Source organism: Apaloderma vittatum, unplaced genomic scaffold (genome assembly GCF_000703405.1).
Source record: "Apaloderma vittatum isolate BGI_N311 unplaced genomic scaffold, ASM70340v1 scaffold21745, whole genome shotgun sequence".
Lineage (NCBI taxonomy): Eukaryota > Metazoa > Chordata > Aves > Trogoniformes > Trogonidae > Apaloderma > Apaloderma vittatum.
The window spans coordinates 15,366-32,226 of NW_009719096.1; the positions used below are offsets into that span (position 1 = coordinate 15,366).

At 51.5% G+C, this 16,861-nt stretch overlaps 2 protein-coding genes across 2 annotated transcripts in view; both read left to right on the top strand.

Annotated features, from left to right (window-relative positions):
* LOC104274786 (WNT1-inducible-signaling pathway protein 2-like) overlaps positions 1-4,894 on the top strand; it is a 17,625-nt gene extending 12,731 nt beyond the window's left edge. Inside the window, exons 4-5 of the mRNA XM_009870517.1 lie at positions 840-883; positions 4,766-4,894. Coding sequence (XP_009868819.1) covers positions 840-883; positions 4,766-4,894 — 173 coding nt within the window. The remainder of the gene's footprint in view (positions 1-839; positions 884-4,765) is intronic.
* A 173-nt stretch (positions 4,895-5,067) lies between these two features.
* On the top strand, positions 5,068-6,100 carry LOC104274787 (P2Y purinoceptor 1-like). The gene is given in 2 exon segments (XM_009870518.1): positions 5,068-5,243; positions 5,245-6,100. Coding segments are annotated over 2 exon segments (1,032 nt in total).
* Positions 6,101-16,861: the final 10,761 nt, after the last annotated feature.

Here is a 16,861-nt window from a genome sequence, read left to right on the forward strand (position 1 = left end):
CTCAGAGGAGACTCTGCATGGCCAGACCCTGCCCAGCTCTGCCGGCAGCATCCTCAGTGGTAAGTGAGGGCCTTGGCGAAGTTGGTGCCTCTGGGCAACAGGTTTGACTGAGAAAGGGAAATGCCAGCCAACCCAAGGCACAGGAGCCCCCGTTACCCCATCACCCCTCCTCAGCCATGAGCTAGCGGTGTCTCACAGACAGATAAACCATCTCCTGAAGCTTTGGTTGCAAAACAGCTGATGGCTGGTGCAGACCTGAATTTTGGGATCTCTGGATGTCTGCGTCCAGGAGCACTGTGGATACCACAAAACCCTGAGCCATACAGGTGAGCTGAACCAGCCCCTGTGGCCAGAGATGCACTTTCAGCTCCTGCCTGGCTCCCTGGGAACACCTGGCAGGTGGCTCTGCCACCACTTTAATTACCCTGGAACAGCCCCATTGCAGACAGGGATCAAAACTGCCTTGCTGTCACACAGCCAAGGCTTTCTGGGGGCAGGCGCCTGCACTACCACGTGCCCCTGCTCCCCAGACATGGGGGACAGGCCACCACCCTGCTCCATCTCCCCATCTCTTCTCCACTCTGCCTTTCCAGAGGGGAAAATGAGGTCTTCTGTAGCTGTGCCCACCCCAGTCACATCCCGGAGCCAATGCCTCATCCTGGAAAAGAGTCTGGCAGAAGCCCATGGCACTGTTGTTTTGGTGGAGATGGAGGTTGTGTCCCTTGGGAAACCCAGGAAGAACTGATGGACTTTGGCTGCAAAAGAGGGTGGAAATAGAGAACAAGATCCCCGTGTCACCCAGCACCTGCCCCCTCTGTGCACTCTGCTACCTGAGGCAGGGTTACTGGGCAGCATCCCCAAGTTTCTTAAGCTGAATGAAACGGTAAATGTGGAAACCCCACCTTGAGCGTGAATCAACACAAGAAGCCAGAAACTGGTCCTTTCCCAGATCAGTGGGGCTTTTGGAGAGGTGATGCTGATCCTTTACCATGTCACGCACACAGCTCTGCTCCACTGTGAGAGCACCTGGAAACCCAAGTCCCCAGGGGGAACCCTCAAGCCCTGGTCCCCCAGGCAAGGAGCAGGTACATTGGGCTGCACACCACAAGCCACCACCTCACCAAGCTGAGCAGCTTGAGAGTTCATCCATCCCACGACGTCTACCCTGAAACCCAGCAGCTGCCTTCCTGAGCACGGGCAGAGGCATCCTCCTGATGGCAGCTCGAATTCACCTTTCCCGCATCTCTCCAGAATAAACACGAACCTTCCCGCTTTGCCTGGCCTCCTCCTCTGCACAGTGCTGGTGGTTTGGCAGGGCCTCGGCAAGCAAGGAGCTCAGACGCAGGAGACACCGCTTCGCAGCACCAGACATACCGCCTGCCATCCAAGCACATACCCCGCGTGAGCCAAGGCCAAAAGAAAAGCAGGGAAAAGAGAAAACAAATCGCAAAGATGAGTTGGAGCCATCTCCCGACGGGCTGGAGCTGCTCCAGCTATGCAAGAGTCGGAGCAGGAAAGCTGCTCAACAGCTCTGCCTTTATTTTCCTCACGGCGATAATCCTTCTGGGCGGCTGAAAACTGAAACCCAAATGCCCTCTAATGGCCTCGCACAAGCGTGCAGAGGGAACGCGAGTCCCACGGCGGGGTGAGAAGGGCAACTGGAAAGGAGCAGTGGTTTAAGTGACATGTCCAGGTGGGATCTGGGCAGTTTAGATGTGTATTCATGGAACTGAAAATAAAGATGCGCTCATCTAGGTGTGGGGTCTGTCTGTGCAGAGTGAACCTGGCCCCAGGGAGCCCTTGGGAGCCCAGGATGGGGCAGCTTAGAGGGACCCCAATTCATTCTGCTTAGAATAAGAAAATAAAAAATGGAAAGAAAAAAAAAGTGTGAAACAAAGCACTGAAAACATTATTAAAGCATATTATGACCTGGATTAGATTCTGCCTCTTTGCTCTTACCCAGCTGTAAGCTCCATTGGCTCTGCCCACAGGACCAACCCAGGCCATAGCGGTGCCCAGGATGCGCAGGAGCGCACAGCTGGCGCCGGCTGCGTTATTGCTGCGTCTGCAGGCACAGGCCAGGCCATGCCTCTTCCCAGCCTCACAAAAACCAAAGCCCAAATTCTCTCCCTGGAACTCACCCCCTTCTCCCGCCAGCACCACAGCTCCTCCGCTCACCCTGGATCAGGATTTCCCCAGCACTTGCCCACTCTACCAGCCCCTGTAAGTGCTGAAAATGAAATTAAAGACAAGGACGGTTTTCTGTCACCTGTTGGGGGGGGGGGGGGAAATAAAAATTCACTGCTCGTGCATTAAGATGTTGCTTACAAAGAGAATTATTTACCATGATCATCCAGTGCTCTGCCTGAATACAAATCAATAATTCAGTTTGATTCAAGAGATGTGATGAACCTCTGGCAGCAGAAAATCAAAAAATGAGGTGGGCCAGTCTGCAGCTTTTGTTGGCTTTTTTCACCTCTGCGATGGCTGTGCCAAAAACGCGATGACATGAAGCCTATATAGACTTTAAAACCACAGCATTCCTCAACTGACATGGATAAGACACATTCTGTGTTCTCTCATGCCCTCCCAAACCCTGTGCAGCCACTTCTGGGAGATGGTAAAAATCAAAAGGTCACTTTTAAAGCAGCAATCTGCGATTCTCAGAAATGACTCAACACACTTCTGCTAGGATTTTCTTTTTTTCTGAAACATGTCATTTCTCCCTGATTCACTAAGCAGAAAACATCTAAATAATGAATTAATGAATCCAAATAAATCAGAGTTATTTTTTCCCTGAGAATAGAGGGAAATCAACTCTTGCAATTTGATTGCCAGTCTCACAATATTTACTGTTCTTTCTAAAGCCCTGCTACCCTGGAAACATGTGGTTATTTGAGGATCACATTTACCGCAGCCTCTGACGCAGCAGGTCCTGGGCTTTGCCTGCTTTTGCAGGGCAGTAAATAAATCCATCCACAGATGATTATGGTCACCTGTAAAGATTGAAAAAATCCAACAAAGAAACCAGACAACTCTCCCTGCCTTCAAAGCATTCTGCCACATCTGCGCACGTAAGTGGCGTGTGATTTGACAACCGTATTCCCGAATCAGTGGTGAGTGACAGATCACAGCTCATTTCAGCGCAAGCACATGCTGGAGGAGAAACTGTGCCGTAATGCATGAGTAAACAATGTGTATCAGAAATTTTTTCCAAGCCATTCTCCTGACTGATAATTTTTAAATGCATGGGGTTGGCTGAGAAAGGGCTGGATGAGCCTCTCATTAAGCTAAACATTTTTAGATACCTCCTGGAGCACCAGAGTGCAGTGCTCAATGAAAAAGAAGTAGATTAAGGTGCTTTTTTTTTTTTTTTTCAGTGGGTGAAGAGCCTTGAACTGGTTGCCTAAAAGCCCATCACTGAGGTTACCTGCCTGCTGCCCGCAGGAGCTCTCCCAGCCCTGTGCTCTTGCTATGCCCTGGTCGAGCTGGATGCTGCCGTGTGCCGGAGCTGGGCACCACCAGGGAGCATCCTGGTACAGCGTGCTTGGGCAGAGCTGGGTGGCAGCACCTCCGTTGCATGTGAAATCACAGGTTAAGTGAACACCTTAAACACAGGAGGCAGATGCAAGAGAGGAGCTGTACTGCTGTTCCCTGTGCTCTGCCTTGCTCCTCTCTTCCCATGGCAGGAGGCATCCAGCCCCAAGCCTGGTTTATAGAGACAGAGAAAGGTTTGCCTACACTGCTGAGAGGATGGAGGACTGTTTTCCTGAGGGGTGAACCCCCAGAGACCCCCTCCTCTTCTGCTGCTACTCCAGGAGCACAGACCCACCAAACCTCAGAAGAGCCATATCCTCAGCCCAAGGAAACAGCTTTTGAGCTTCACCTCTCAGGGCACACCTGTAGCAGCTAGATTTTATCACGCAGGCAGGAAATAACATACAGCCTTTTGCATCTTCTATCCTCTCCAGCAAGCGCTTTTTGGAGTCAGCACACTGATACTCACAACAAGCAGCTGCCACCACCTCGTGCTGGCCCCTACCTGCTGTGTCCAAGCAGAGTCCAGCAGAAATGTCTGGCTGCTCCCAAAGCTAGAAGGGCAGTCAGGACAGCTCAGCAGGACTCACCCCTCTCCTTTCCCACCGAGATATCTGCCTTTTCCCACTTCCTGCCCCAGATTAAATTCCAGGAAAGCAGGTGGCCATGGCCCTTCCTGGGCCCAGCCCTTCACCTGAAGTTGTTTTGCCAGGGTTGTTTCACTACTGCTTGCCAGGGTAAACTTTCTCCTGTCTAATTGCTGCCCTGTTTACTCCTGCACCTGGAGATAAAGTTATTTCTGGCCTCATTTATACAGCAGCTGCTCAGCAATGCAAATAGGGGTCAGCTTTCTTTGGGGATCCTCTCTGGGACCACTGGTTTTAGCTCTTGCCCCAACCTCCCAGTACCTTGGCGTCTTCAGCGCAACATCCCCTGTGACAGGGAAGGCAGGAGAAGGTCACAGCTTGTCTCGAATTTCCTCACTGCAAATGCTCCCAGCGTTTCCAGTTGTTCATCAGGATGGTTCAAGCAGTGGGGCCAGCAGAAATGCTGTCAGGAGTGGAAGAGAGGGGCGGCTTGTGGGGTGCAGGCTTCCAGCCCCTGGTGTGGAGGGATGGAGGGCTTCTCCTCACCCTGAGAGGGACAGAACAGATGAAGGCTGAAGGCTTTGACCCTCATCATCAGAGATCTCCAGGGCACAGCCCCTCTCCCGCCTCCCTTCCTCCAGGCACGCACGGCTTCCAAAATAGCCGGGGCCCTGCACTTCCCTGACGCCCAGCTCAAAATATCTCAAGTGGGCTGGCGGCAGACGCTGAGGGAGTGGCAGAAGCTGCCGGACACCAAATCTCTCCTCTGAGGCTGCCCTTGCCACATCCTCCTCCCCTTGCTCTGCGGGAGAGCTCTGAGCCCCAAAGCCCCCGGCTGGTGCCCGGCGGCTGTCACAGGGAACGAGGTGGTGCCAGCTCCAGGCACGTCGCTGCTGGTGCCTCCACGCCCCCGGCACAGGCACCAGAACCTCCGAGCACCCTGATGGCCATGGAGGCTCTGTCCCCTTGGCCCGGCAACGGCAGCAGGGCCCTGTGCCCCGTGGACACTGCCTTTGCCCAGCGCTTCTTGCCTGCTGTCTACCTGGGGGTAATCCCCTTGGGGCTGGTGGGGAACGGGCTGGGGCTGTGGCACCTCTGCGCCCGAACCCGGCGGGGGGGGGGCGGGCAACCTGGGCCTGGCTGACCTGCTGTACGTCAGCACGCTGCCCTTCCTCGTCAGCTACTACCTGCGGGACAGAGCATGGCTCTTCGGGCAGGGCTGGTGCCGGCTCCCCCGGGGCCTCTTCCACCTCAACCTCTACGCCAGCATCGGCTTCCTCACCTGCATCAGTGTCCACCGCTACCTGGGCATCGTGCACCCGCTGGAGGCACGGGGAAGGTGCCAGGAGTCAAGCTCTTTGGCGTGGCTCAGCGCAATGGTCTGGGCATGGGTCATCGCGCAGGTGGTTCCCGATCTTGCCTTCAGCAAGATGGATGCCACGGGGACGCAGTGCCACGACACGACAGGGCACGAGAGCCTGGGCGTTTACCTGCTGTACACTGCAGCCATCACCGTGACTGGGTTCGTCATCCCGTTCCTCATCATCATCGGATGCTACTGCCACGTGGTGGTGGTGCTCTGCAGGAATGACACCGTGGACCTCGGCCTCAAGAGAAGAAGCCTCAGACTGGTGATTCTCGTGATGGTCCTCTTCTCCATCTGCTTCCTCCCCTACCACATATTCAGAAACCTCAACCTGCTCTCTCGAGCCTGGCAGCTGCAAGGATCCTGCACACAGGCTTTAAAGAACATCTACGTTTCCTACCAGGTTACTCGGGGTCTGGCCAGCCTCAACAGCGCTCTCAACCCTCTGCTCTACGTGATGAACAGCGACAACTGCATGTCACGTATGAGGACCATCCACCAAAGAGCCAGCCAGTCCCTGGCATCCACCTTCAGGAGGAAAACCTCTTGCCAGGCAGACAAGAAGACGAGCATCATTCTTTGTGAGGAGGAGGATTCGGATGAGCTCTGAGGTACCCAGTAGCCCCTGCAAAGGATTCACCACTTCAGTTTGTGCTTGGCCCCTTTCAGGGAGCAGCTCCCCAAAAATGATGCCCGTTTTGCAGAGAGGTAGTGACTGCAGCATCACTGGCTCTGATCTCACACAGGACTGCCAGCATCCTAACTGGGACCAGCTTTTAGAGCTAAGCTACAACACAGCCAGTTTACCTGGAGAGGGCTGCGTTTCCTCCAGTCCTGAAGTATTTCTTCGTCCAGCCTCCGGGACAGTGGTTAACTCAGCTCCCTAGCTGCTCATTGAGCTACTCAGTGAGTTAGGGATGGGGATGAAAGATGCCTTGTCCCCCACCCTGCATCCCCTCTTCCCCACTGGACATGAGTCTGAGACAGGATTGCCTCCTTCACCTAAGGAGAGGGCACCGCTAATTAACTACTCGGGTCACAGGACAACTGACAGGGTGAATTTCTGCAGGGGAGGAGGAAGTGCTTGGAAATGGAAATATTGATAAAAATATCAAGTTTTAGATATATGACTAAGCTGTGCCAGTTCCCAAGTTAGTTGCTCCTGAGTGACTGAGCTGCTTCAGAATCTGTGTTATCCTCTATGCCCACCTCCTTCACAGAAGAAAAAAAAAAAGAATTTTAACGTTACTCGCTCTTTTTTTGGAAGAGCCTATAGCAGACAACAACAGATTGGCATTTTAAAGTTTCTGGAGGCTGTTGGCTGGGGGGGGCAGGAGGGGTTGCAAGGCAAATGACCGATGTAAAGACTGTTGTAGCCTAAACCGCTGCTTTCAGCAGGCAAATCCCAGGAGAGTTTTGAAATCTTCAGGTGGGTGGTTGCATTTTACTCTCGCATCCAGCCTTGCAAGGGGATTAGACACGTCTGTTAAAAATTAGACATGCCAAAAAAAAAGAAAAAAAGAAAAAAAGAGAAGCAGCACTAGTTTGAAGGCTTGTGAAGGCAAGATTTGGTGGTGAGGACAGTCCGTCTGTTGCTGCCAGGAGGGCTGTAGGGATCTCTGCTTCGGCAGGGAGAGGCTCCCAAGCAGAATCTTTGCTTTTGCTTTTGGTGTTCCCCACCACAAACAGCTTGAACATTTTAGTTCTTGTGAAATAAGCAATGTGATTTGCAATAGCAAGTCTTGCAACTCAGCTGAAGCAAATGGGTTGTTAGTTAAAATCAGCCCATTCTGGGGAAATGCCGACCCATGGACTCTGAGCCTTTTGGACCAAAGCCCAAAATTTATCACAGTCAGCTGCTCCTCACAGGGACCCACCTCTGCTGCGGCGCAGAGGGAGTCACAGCTGCTTTTCAGGTGGAGTTAATACACTTAAAAGTGCAAATAAACACCTAATGCTTTCAGTCGCAAGTTGTCTGGTTTCTTTTAAAGCTTTACAGGAGCACAGGAGGCAGCTGGCCTGCCTGCTGGAGCAGGGGCCCATCTGTTGCAGGGAGCTGTGATGAGTTTCCCAGGGCTCTACTGTAGGGAAGATCATTGGGACATTAGGAGCAGGTGTGGCCTCTGCTGCCTGCACACATACGCTGTCTAGATCTGGGCTTCTGCAGAGCTCCGAACTCTTCTCCGTACCCAAGAAAACATCCACGCTTCCCAAAGCTGTCAAAGTTTTCTGTGTTCATACATGGATCCCATCCAAGTTGCTACAGCTCCCCACAGAACTAGACTCAGCTCCCTGCAGCCCATGGGAGCTGCAGCACCCCCTCACTGCACACACTTCATGCGTGATGGATTGAAATAAAATATCACTGCACCCCCAGGGAGGGAGTGCTGCCCAGAAAGTGCTGGCAAACTCTGCTCTCACCTCTTACATCACTGTGATCAACTCAGTCTTCTCCAGTGGCCCATCATGTCATTGCTAATGATGATTTAAAGATCTGTATCCTGAGAAGCATCTTTGAGTCCCAGGGGCAGTTACAGCCATAAATCTGCTCATTTTTCTGTGTCCTGCATCTGCCAAATCAGCAAAAGCCACAAAGAATCTGCATGTTGAGCTGATGCCTCTGACATAGTGGGGATTTCTTCTGTATTGCTTGCTTTGCAGTCCCCTTAATTGTTGGACAATGCTACTTTCCCCTGTGAATTGAAGGGATGAGCTCCTTCCCTTTATTAACTGTGTGAGTAATTAAGGGCCAATCGCTGGCACATGAGCCTGCCTGGCCAGCTCTTGCAGCTGGTGCTGGAGCAGCATGACAGCCCTCCTCCCTCCAGCCCTTGCCACTGAGGGAGGCTCCTTCCCTTGCAAAGAGCAGATGCCGCTGTTTCCGGGACACTGCAGGTGGACGGTCACCACTGGGGACCTGCCCAAAATGTTTGGGCACCACTGACTCCTCAAAACCTTCCCAGTGCTCTGTATCCTAGGGACCAGAGGGGTGGGGTTATTCCTGGAGCAACTGCCACAAGCAGCTCTTGCTCAGTGCTGGCCCCTGCTTGTGGCCTGGGGAGAGGAGGACGTAATGCATGTTTGGGAGAGGCTGAGGGGACAGGGGAGGTGGGCACCTTCCATATTCCCCCTTCCCCTTCTCCCAGCAGCTCTGCCAGCCATTGGCAGGGCAATGCATTTGCTGCTGGCAGTGCCACCAGAGCTGCTGTGCCATGGTTGTACCCTGAACCAGGCATCACCTTTGTTTCCTGGCTGGCACAAGCGCAGGGAGAAGACCTGAGCAGAGACCTGCGGCAGTGCCCGGGTCAGCACCCACCTGCTCAGGTGCTGGCTTTGTGTAATGTCTTTTCCACTCTGTTGCAGACACCTTCTAGCAACGCTAGGTTCCTTTTCATGAACTGCACATCCTCATGGGGTGAGATGGCTCTGCAGGAACCAAAAAAATAATTTCACCTCTTGTGGGCTCCTGGTTTAAAATTATCTGAATGTTCCTCTTTCCTTGGCTATCTTGCTGGACTTGAAGATGTGTAAAATCAGGCAAGAGGAATCCCATCTGTACTCTCTCCTTTTCCCGCAGCAAAGCACAGAGCAGCGAAGCAATGAACTTGTCTGAAAATCTGACCTGAAAACAAATTTTTAACTCCCTTCCCCAGATGAGACACAACCAACAAACCAAACATGGTGGAAGCTCTCCTGCTGACATAAATGGGACTGGGATCAAGCCTGGAAATGTGGTAGCATTTCTTGCTTCATTAAATAAACCCCTCTTGATTGAGGATTTGTTGCAAACACAGTCAAGATTCGTTACGTTAAAGAGAACTTTTGAGCTGACAGCCTTGGGAAGCCATTCAGGCAGAATTAACAGGCACGTGTACAGAGGCACAGATGTACAACCACTTTCTTTCCCGAAAACGCAAACCTGTTTTTCCTGGCATGAAAATCCACAAGAAGAAAATAATGCTATCAGCAGCAGCTAAATGCAAAAAACTCGTCTGTTTAGTTCTCTATTTCACTTTGAACAGATTTCTAAAAAGAGACTAAACGTGTTGCGTTTCCAGGGTCTTTGCATTTCCCAAGAAGCACCCAGCAAAGCGAGGGAGCAAGTGGCTCCCATGTGCGAGCGGTGGGGAGTAGGAATGAGTGGTGAATGCTGCAGGAGCCTCAGACACTCCTTGAGTTCACCCAAATCATTGCCAGGCCTTGTTCAACACACTGAGGTGTGAAGACCACATGTGATGCTGGAGGAGAAGCAGCATGAGCAAGAGGTTCCCATGGGTCTCACCTTCCCATTACACTGGGCACCAGGCAGCGGGACCTTGTGGTGCATCTCTTACGGTGTGGTAGAAGGTTGCAGTGCACACACAGAAAGGGATGAGTCACTCAGGTCACTAATGAAAGGTCACAGCATCCTCAGATTCAGCAAGAAGCATTTATTCCTTCAGCAAAACAATTTCATTGCTAAAGTACCTTTGGCTAGAAGGATAACAGACCTGAGAGGTTATCTTATTTACCAAGGATATCGATCAGACTGGGGAAGGAATAGTAGATGCAATTACTCCAGGTGACCTGGGATAAAATGGTAAATATATCTGGGACTGGGTGCCATTGGTAAAGATTTTAATAAAAGACAAAAATTGGAGTATTTGTCTATGCTGCGCAGAGTGTTTTGGCATCTGGGAGACCAACAGCTTGCGAAGAAGAGCAAATCATATAAATAGAATAACATTCAGAATGATTGCATGAGGCCATCAGTCTAATATTATTCCTGCAGTGCATGAAGTTATAAATAGGTGATGCCGTGTAGCGTGGGACCTGGGGACAGGAGAGCTCAGGAATGTGCTCACAGCCCGGTGGCAGCGGCGTAGCGCAGCTGGAACGAGCATTTGTATGTGCGCTACAGAGCGACTGCGGCTGCACCCTGCAGGCAAGAACCTGTCCTGGAGGACTCGGTGAGCCCAGGTTTACACGGATGTGGCATTTTTTCTAACCCATCCCTCTAAATATCCCCCAGTGGCAACTCTTCCGTGCCCCTTGCCATTTCTGCTGCTTGTTGCTCAAGGCAGGGGTCAGGACAGAGAGCAGGGCAGTGAGAAACCCCCCGGAGCTGCACTGCAACCTGTGCTGCCTTCTCAGCAACCTGGGGGGAGACTATAGCTTGAAATTCCTCCATTCCACCCTGATCAGGACAAGCTCAGGTGGGATCTAGCTCCCTGAAGAGCCCTTCGTGCCAGGACACAGCCCAGGCAGCATGGATTTCTTCTGCTTGTTTGGGCTGATGGGAAAAAGTTTACCCTAAGGAGCATCAGAAAGCTCCCAGGCTTCTCAGTAGCAGCACAGATCCTCCTCAGAGATGCTGCAGAGGACGTCCAAGGACAGGAGACAGATTAACTCCATCCTGGCTGCCTCTGCTCTCATTGCTCACTGAATGAAGTGTTGTCTGCCTGTGGAGGCAAAAATCCCCCTATAAAAGAGTGTGCAATGCTGGGATGGCAACACAGGGCTGTGCTGAGAGCCCAGAGGAGCTGGGGATGCAGAGAGCCCTTGGGATGCAGCTCCTCCAGGTGCCTGGGACTGTCCAAGATCCCAGTGGGTCTGTAATACCCAGCAGGAGAGGCTGCAGCCTCCCCAGAGCTGCTGGGGGAAAGCATCTTTCTGTGTGCCAAGCAGAGACAACACCATCACCATAGCCAGAAACCCAAAAAACAGCCATTCCCTGGGTCCATCACTTGTCCCTACGTGGAGGTGCCCTGGGGGCATATACCCAGATAAGCATCGTCTCCTGTCACTGCTCAGAGCCTCTGCTCCCACCCCAAGAGACACTCATACAAGGGACCTAAAACTTAGCTGAATATTTCAGAACCCAAAGAAGCCTCCGGTTTGTTCTCCCCTTTAGCTCAGGTGGTTTGCCTGCCTCCGCAAAAGTCTAGTGTTAATTTGATTCCCTATAACTGATTTATGGCAGATCTGGAGTCCTGATACCCAGAACAGCTGGGATTTCTGTGCCGCTGTTTGCTCTGCCCAAGGGACAGCGCACAGTCCCCGAGCATGGCTGGAAAGAAAGGGCTGGGGCTGAGCAAACAGCTGGGCCAGGCACACACAGCACCATCTTTGCATTTGCAATTCAGAGAGGATATGTCTCATCTCCCCAATTAATCCTTCTAGAGAGAAGCCTGGAGAGAAGCAGCTGGAAAATCTCTGCGTATAAACAAGACTTAGTAAAATCCGCAATTTTGAGGTGGAAGAAGAAATATGTCCCCAGCATGGTGCTTTCACCGCAAGAGAAAACAAATATTTTCCTTCTGTTATATTTGCTCACCACTGAGAACTTGCCATGCTCCCAGGCATTTTCACCGGGCAATTCACAGCTCCCTCGGCTGGGAAATCACTTGTGCCCACAAAGCCAGAGCTGCTTCTGGCCAGTGGAGCTTGGCTGCTGGGACCAGCCTGCGGAGCGTTGCTAGCAGGGAAAGGAAAATGCATCTTGGTGGAATCAAAGACTGCATCGAAATACGTTGGTGCCTGGCTGAGAAGCTCAGTCAGCATCTCAGCGCTGGTTCCCTGAACTTCAGAAGCAGAACAGGAAAGGACTTCTTGAATTCTACTAATAAAGGCACCTTTCCCCAGCTGAAGTGCTGGAGCAAATTTGTTTCCTACCGGGTTATTTTTAGCATCAAAACGAGCCATTTGCTGTAAACTGTCTGCCTGGGAAGCGAAGCCCCAGGGCAGCAGACAGGGCTGCCACAGCTCCTGCTCTGGCATGGCCAAATCTCCCCCAGGACAGGACTCAACTTGCTGGTGGGATGGATGCCATCACCATTCTTTCCTCAAGCACGCCGAGTCAAGTCCAGGAGTGTCCCACGGGAATTCTACAGTGGGTCAGGCCCTTTCCCATCCCTGCAGTGCAATGCCTCCATGGCAGGGACTGCCTTGCAGGACAGGGGCAAAGGCATCACCAGAGCACCCTCTGACAGAGCTTTGCATATTTGCAATTCGTTCCCAGACCCTTTGCTCTCCCCACACCCTGTCTTGACCTTCCTGGCAATCCCACAGGCTGTGATGCAGGAAAGTCATTTATAGCATTGCGATGCAGTCGCAGAGACTCCCCAGGACCAGACTCTGTTCTCCATTTGGACAAGGGTTTGACGTGTTTCTGTGGTGACTCTGCAGTTGTGGCTGTGGCAGCTCATCTCCAGATGGAGATGAACCCTTCTCCAGACACATTCCCAATGCCCTTCGTCACTCAGGTCCAGTAGCTCCTCGCAGGGACCAGGCCACCCCAGCACTGCAGAGCCTCTCACCCCTAAGTGCCAATCCAAAGTGGTCATCAGCTCTGATTTAACAGGTTCTCGACAAATATTTCCACAAATTAATAAGCAAGGTCATTATTATTATCTTATTGTTTTATTATTAAGGCCAAAATCTTCAAACAAAACAAATGAGCCAAGTAAAGTTACTGAGAAGAACTTGCTAAAGCAGAGCAGCACCTTTCCCGTTTGGTTGCAGTCCAGGCACTTTATGGCAGGTACTTTGTGCCTGGCTGATGTTCAACTGACAGCTTTCCAAGAGTATAAAAAACTTATTAAGCTGAAAATAGAGTTTGTGACCATAAACTGTCAAGAGCACTGTCAGCATTTCCAGCCCAGGTCTGCTTCGTGTACAGCCACTGGCAGATCAGGCTGCTGGGGAGGAGCAGGGCTGTGGGGAACGGGGCTGTGCAGCCCCCAGGAGGACCCATTTTGGGGAGGAAGGGTAATTGAGGAAGGCTCCCTAATGGGCTGTGGAGTGTCAAGAGGGGGCATGGCCGCGGTTTAGCATGGCGGGTACTAGGCAAGGTGGTTGGAGAGAGTCATACATGGAGCTGTGTTCACCTGCCCTAGGGTTTGAAACCTGCAGGCCACGTCCGTGGTGACCACGTGGAGGCAATCTGCATTTGCAAACAGTTTATATCCAATGCTTCATTAATTGCCTTGCTGAGATACCAGATTACAACGGGGAGCAAAGCGCCTGCAGCTGTCCCAGCTACAAAGAGTCAGGAAGGGAAGCAGCAGGGAAATCCCAGAGCCAAGAGAAACCCGTGCAATTCCTGGGCCCCTGGTAACCCCGAGCGCTGCCTGTAAGACAGAGACAAGTTTGCTCTGGCTAGTAGGAGGATATTTTACAGGAAGATTTATGGAGTCATGGGGCAGAAGCAAACACTGCTGCATCCAGCCTGGATCTGGTCAGGGACTCTGTGTCTGAAGAAGAGAGCGTTGCCCCGGCCCCTCACACGGAGAGGAGGGATTGCTCCCGGTACCCAGCTCCTGGTGCTGCCTGGCCTGGGGCAGCCGAGCAGTGCTTGGAGTCCTGCTTTCATCTGGGCAGCTGCAGGTGGTTGTTATTCATATCTTAGTATCTAATCCCTTTTAGAAATGAACTAATCCGTTGCTTTAAAAACATCCCGTGTCATTGCGAGGCTATAATCTCAGTATTAAACGGCATTAAAGCCAGAAGAGCTGATGCTTTCGCTAAGGCAAAAGAAAACATTTATTTGGTCTTTTAAAAATAATCTAAAGAAGCAGAGCATGCCAGGACTGTCCCCAAGTGCCTGCAGAGCCAGAGCATCTCACGGCCAAAACCTGGGGAGCAGACTGATATCTGCCAGAGCCCATCCTACCTGTGGGGAGGTGGCAGCAGAGATGGGGCTGCAATGGCAGCCGGCACCACTCGTCCCACCAAAGTTGAGCCCTTTGCTTGCGCAGCAGGAGCTGCCTGCACAGACCGAGGCAGCGTCAATGCCTGAAGCAGCTTGGACAAAGCTGGTGGGATGTTCCTGTCTCTCCCCGTGTATGTCGGGCTGTGGGACCAACACAAACAGACCCACACTGGTGGTCCCTGTTTAGCATCTTTCAGCTTTGCTTATTTCAATCCATTAAAACTAGAAAAGCTTTTTAATAAACTCCCTGCCAGCCTGGAATTAGTAGATGTGGGCCAATTAAACACATTAATTAGGCACTGGTTTAAACACAGATGAGGTTTGACTTTGTTTACCAACCTTGGAAGGAAGCAGCTTCTCAAAGTTCACCTCCAAAGGACTGAATGAACAGGGTACGTTCGTTCCCGGTCACAAGCACCTTGCAAGAGAAACACATCATTTCGACTTCTATTTTATTTCCAGAGCTCTTGCTTTCTCTCTGTCTCCCCATGCAATAAAAATGAGACATTTAATCTCATAACACAACTTCTCACTGGAAATCAATGATAAAGCACATTATCTTGCCTGGCCTGATCCTGCGGCTCCAGCCTGACCTTTCTCAAGCGCAGCGGAGTCAGGGGAAAGACAAAGGTTGAACTGAGGGAGCTTCTCAGTGGGAAAGCATGAAACTTCCCTCCTACTCAGGAGAGGCTGCCCTGTACAACAGCGATGTGACACAGTTTGGTGTCCTTCATGCCCCCCTGCTCGCTGCATGCAGGGAAAAGCAACGCGTGAGCAGCATGACGGCAAAGCAGACTGATTCCAGCACCAGCTTAAATTACAAAGCCTGTGGCCCCATTCAGAACATAGGTCCTGGCTTCATCATTGCTGGATTTGTTGTTGGAATTTCTCATTAGGAGATGGAACCTGCTACCTCTGTTCCTTCAGAGCAGCTTTTATTCCACAGGATCCTGTGAGCTGCATAAGGAAAAAGCAATCCTCAAAAGGAAAAACCAGCAGTGTCCTGAGCTCCCCTGAAGCCTGCTGCTGAATGAGAGCATCTTCCAACTCTGCTCCATCAGCGGAATCCCTGTTTCCAGAAGATGATTCTCTGTAACGCCCAACATAGCAGGGAAAGGCCATGCTGCGGGAAGACCCATGCCACAAGACACTGCCAGGTGAGGATTTCTTCCAGGGTAAGTGGAAGATCTCAGAGCCAACCAAGGTGAACTCACCACAAGACCCAAAAAGGATGAGGTTAGCAGAAACCACCCCAAGCAGAGAGCTGTTCCTGCTCTGGGAGTGGAGATGGTCCCCTCACCCCAAACAGCTCCAGCCGCAGGGAGGGTGAAATCCCATCCACAAACCCTCTCCCTGTGTAGGTAGAGCTTTGATAAGGCCATGCTCTACCATCTCTGCCCAAGCATTGCTGGTTGTCAGTGCAGACACGGGTTTGGAAACAAAATGTGAAGGAAGTCCATGGCCATGTGAAGGCCACATGTGAAGTAGTCCATGGCCATCAAAGATTGCTGCTGCTAAAGGGAACTGTGCAAGTAGCTTGTGTCTATCTTCACCCATGGCTGGAGAGCATCTCCCAAGGGTCTGTACGCGTGAACCTGAGCCAGCATGTTGGCCCAATGTCTGCAGAGAGCAGCTGGCTTGGGATAATGTGCTACAGCATCAGACTAATGCTCAAAATATTACCTGGAGGCCCCAAAACCTCTCCTAAAAGACACGTGACAGGCACACAGTGATGTGATCGCTGCAAGACCTCCTTCCTCTGTCACAGAACCAACAGGAGCTCAATTAGCAGCGCTGTGTCCTGTCTTCAAGGAGAGATGTCGTTGCTGACCAGTGGAAAAAATTACCATCAGCTGGATGGCAGCAGGTGAAATGTATCTTCTCTAGCAGGAAGCCGCCACATTGCCCTGGGTCCAGAGGTTTGCCAGGCCCCATGAGCAGAGCTGCAAACGACACCACGGAGAACATAAACCAGACACACTCCTCCAGCGAAGGCTTTGCTGTGTGATTTAGGAAGCTGCAAGTGCTGCGATGTCAAACAGCAATGCCCCGACAGCTTGTGCTGCTGGTGATGGATGCCGGAGCCTGTATTTTTTCCTCAATAACAACTTTCACTGATGGTGCTGGCAAAGAGGTTTGGCAAGAAGGAGGGAAGTGGCAAGTGTCCAGGGCGAGAAAGAATTCACGATTACAGCAGGAAAGGGCACCGTGTCCCTCGTGCTGTTCGTGGAAATGCGGAGGACAGGGCTGGAAGGGGCTCCAGGAGGGCATCGAGCCTTCCCCTGTTGCAGGAGAGCGTTGGCTGTACCCAGAGCACATTCAGCAGCATCCAGGCATCTGCTTAGCTTATTTTTAAACTCCTCCAGTGACAGGGCTGCCACAATCTCCCCAAGCAATCTGTTCCCATGTTTCACTTTCGCAGTTAAAAAGTTTTTCTTATGTCCAATTCAAACCTCCTTTGTTGCAATTAAAACCGTAAGCATCTTGTCCTCTCCAGAGACAGAAGTGAGATGGATGAAGAGGGATGTAAGCCTGCTTGTTGTTTTCCTTGTTTGTTTTATTCTTAGCCAAAAGGATGAGAGTTTATTACTTGAAGGAGATACTATCTCCTGCAACATAAAACTCAGAGAAGTATCTTTCTATTTTTAAAAATGAAACATGAGGGTTACATAAAAGCTC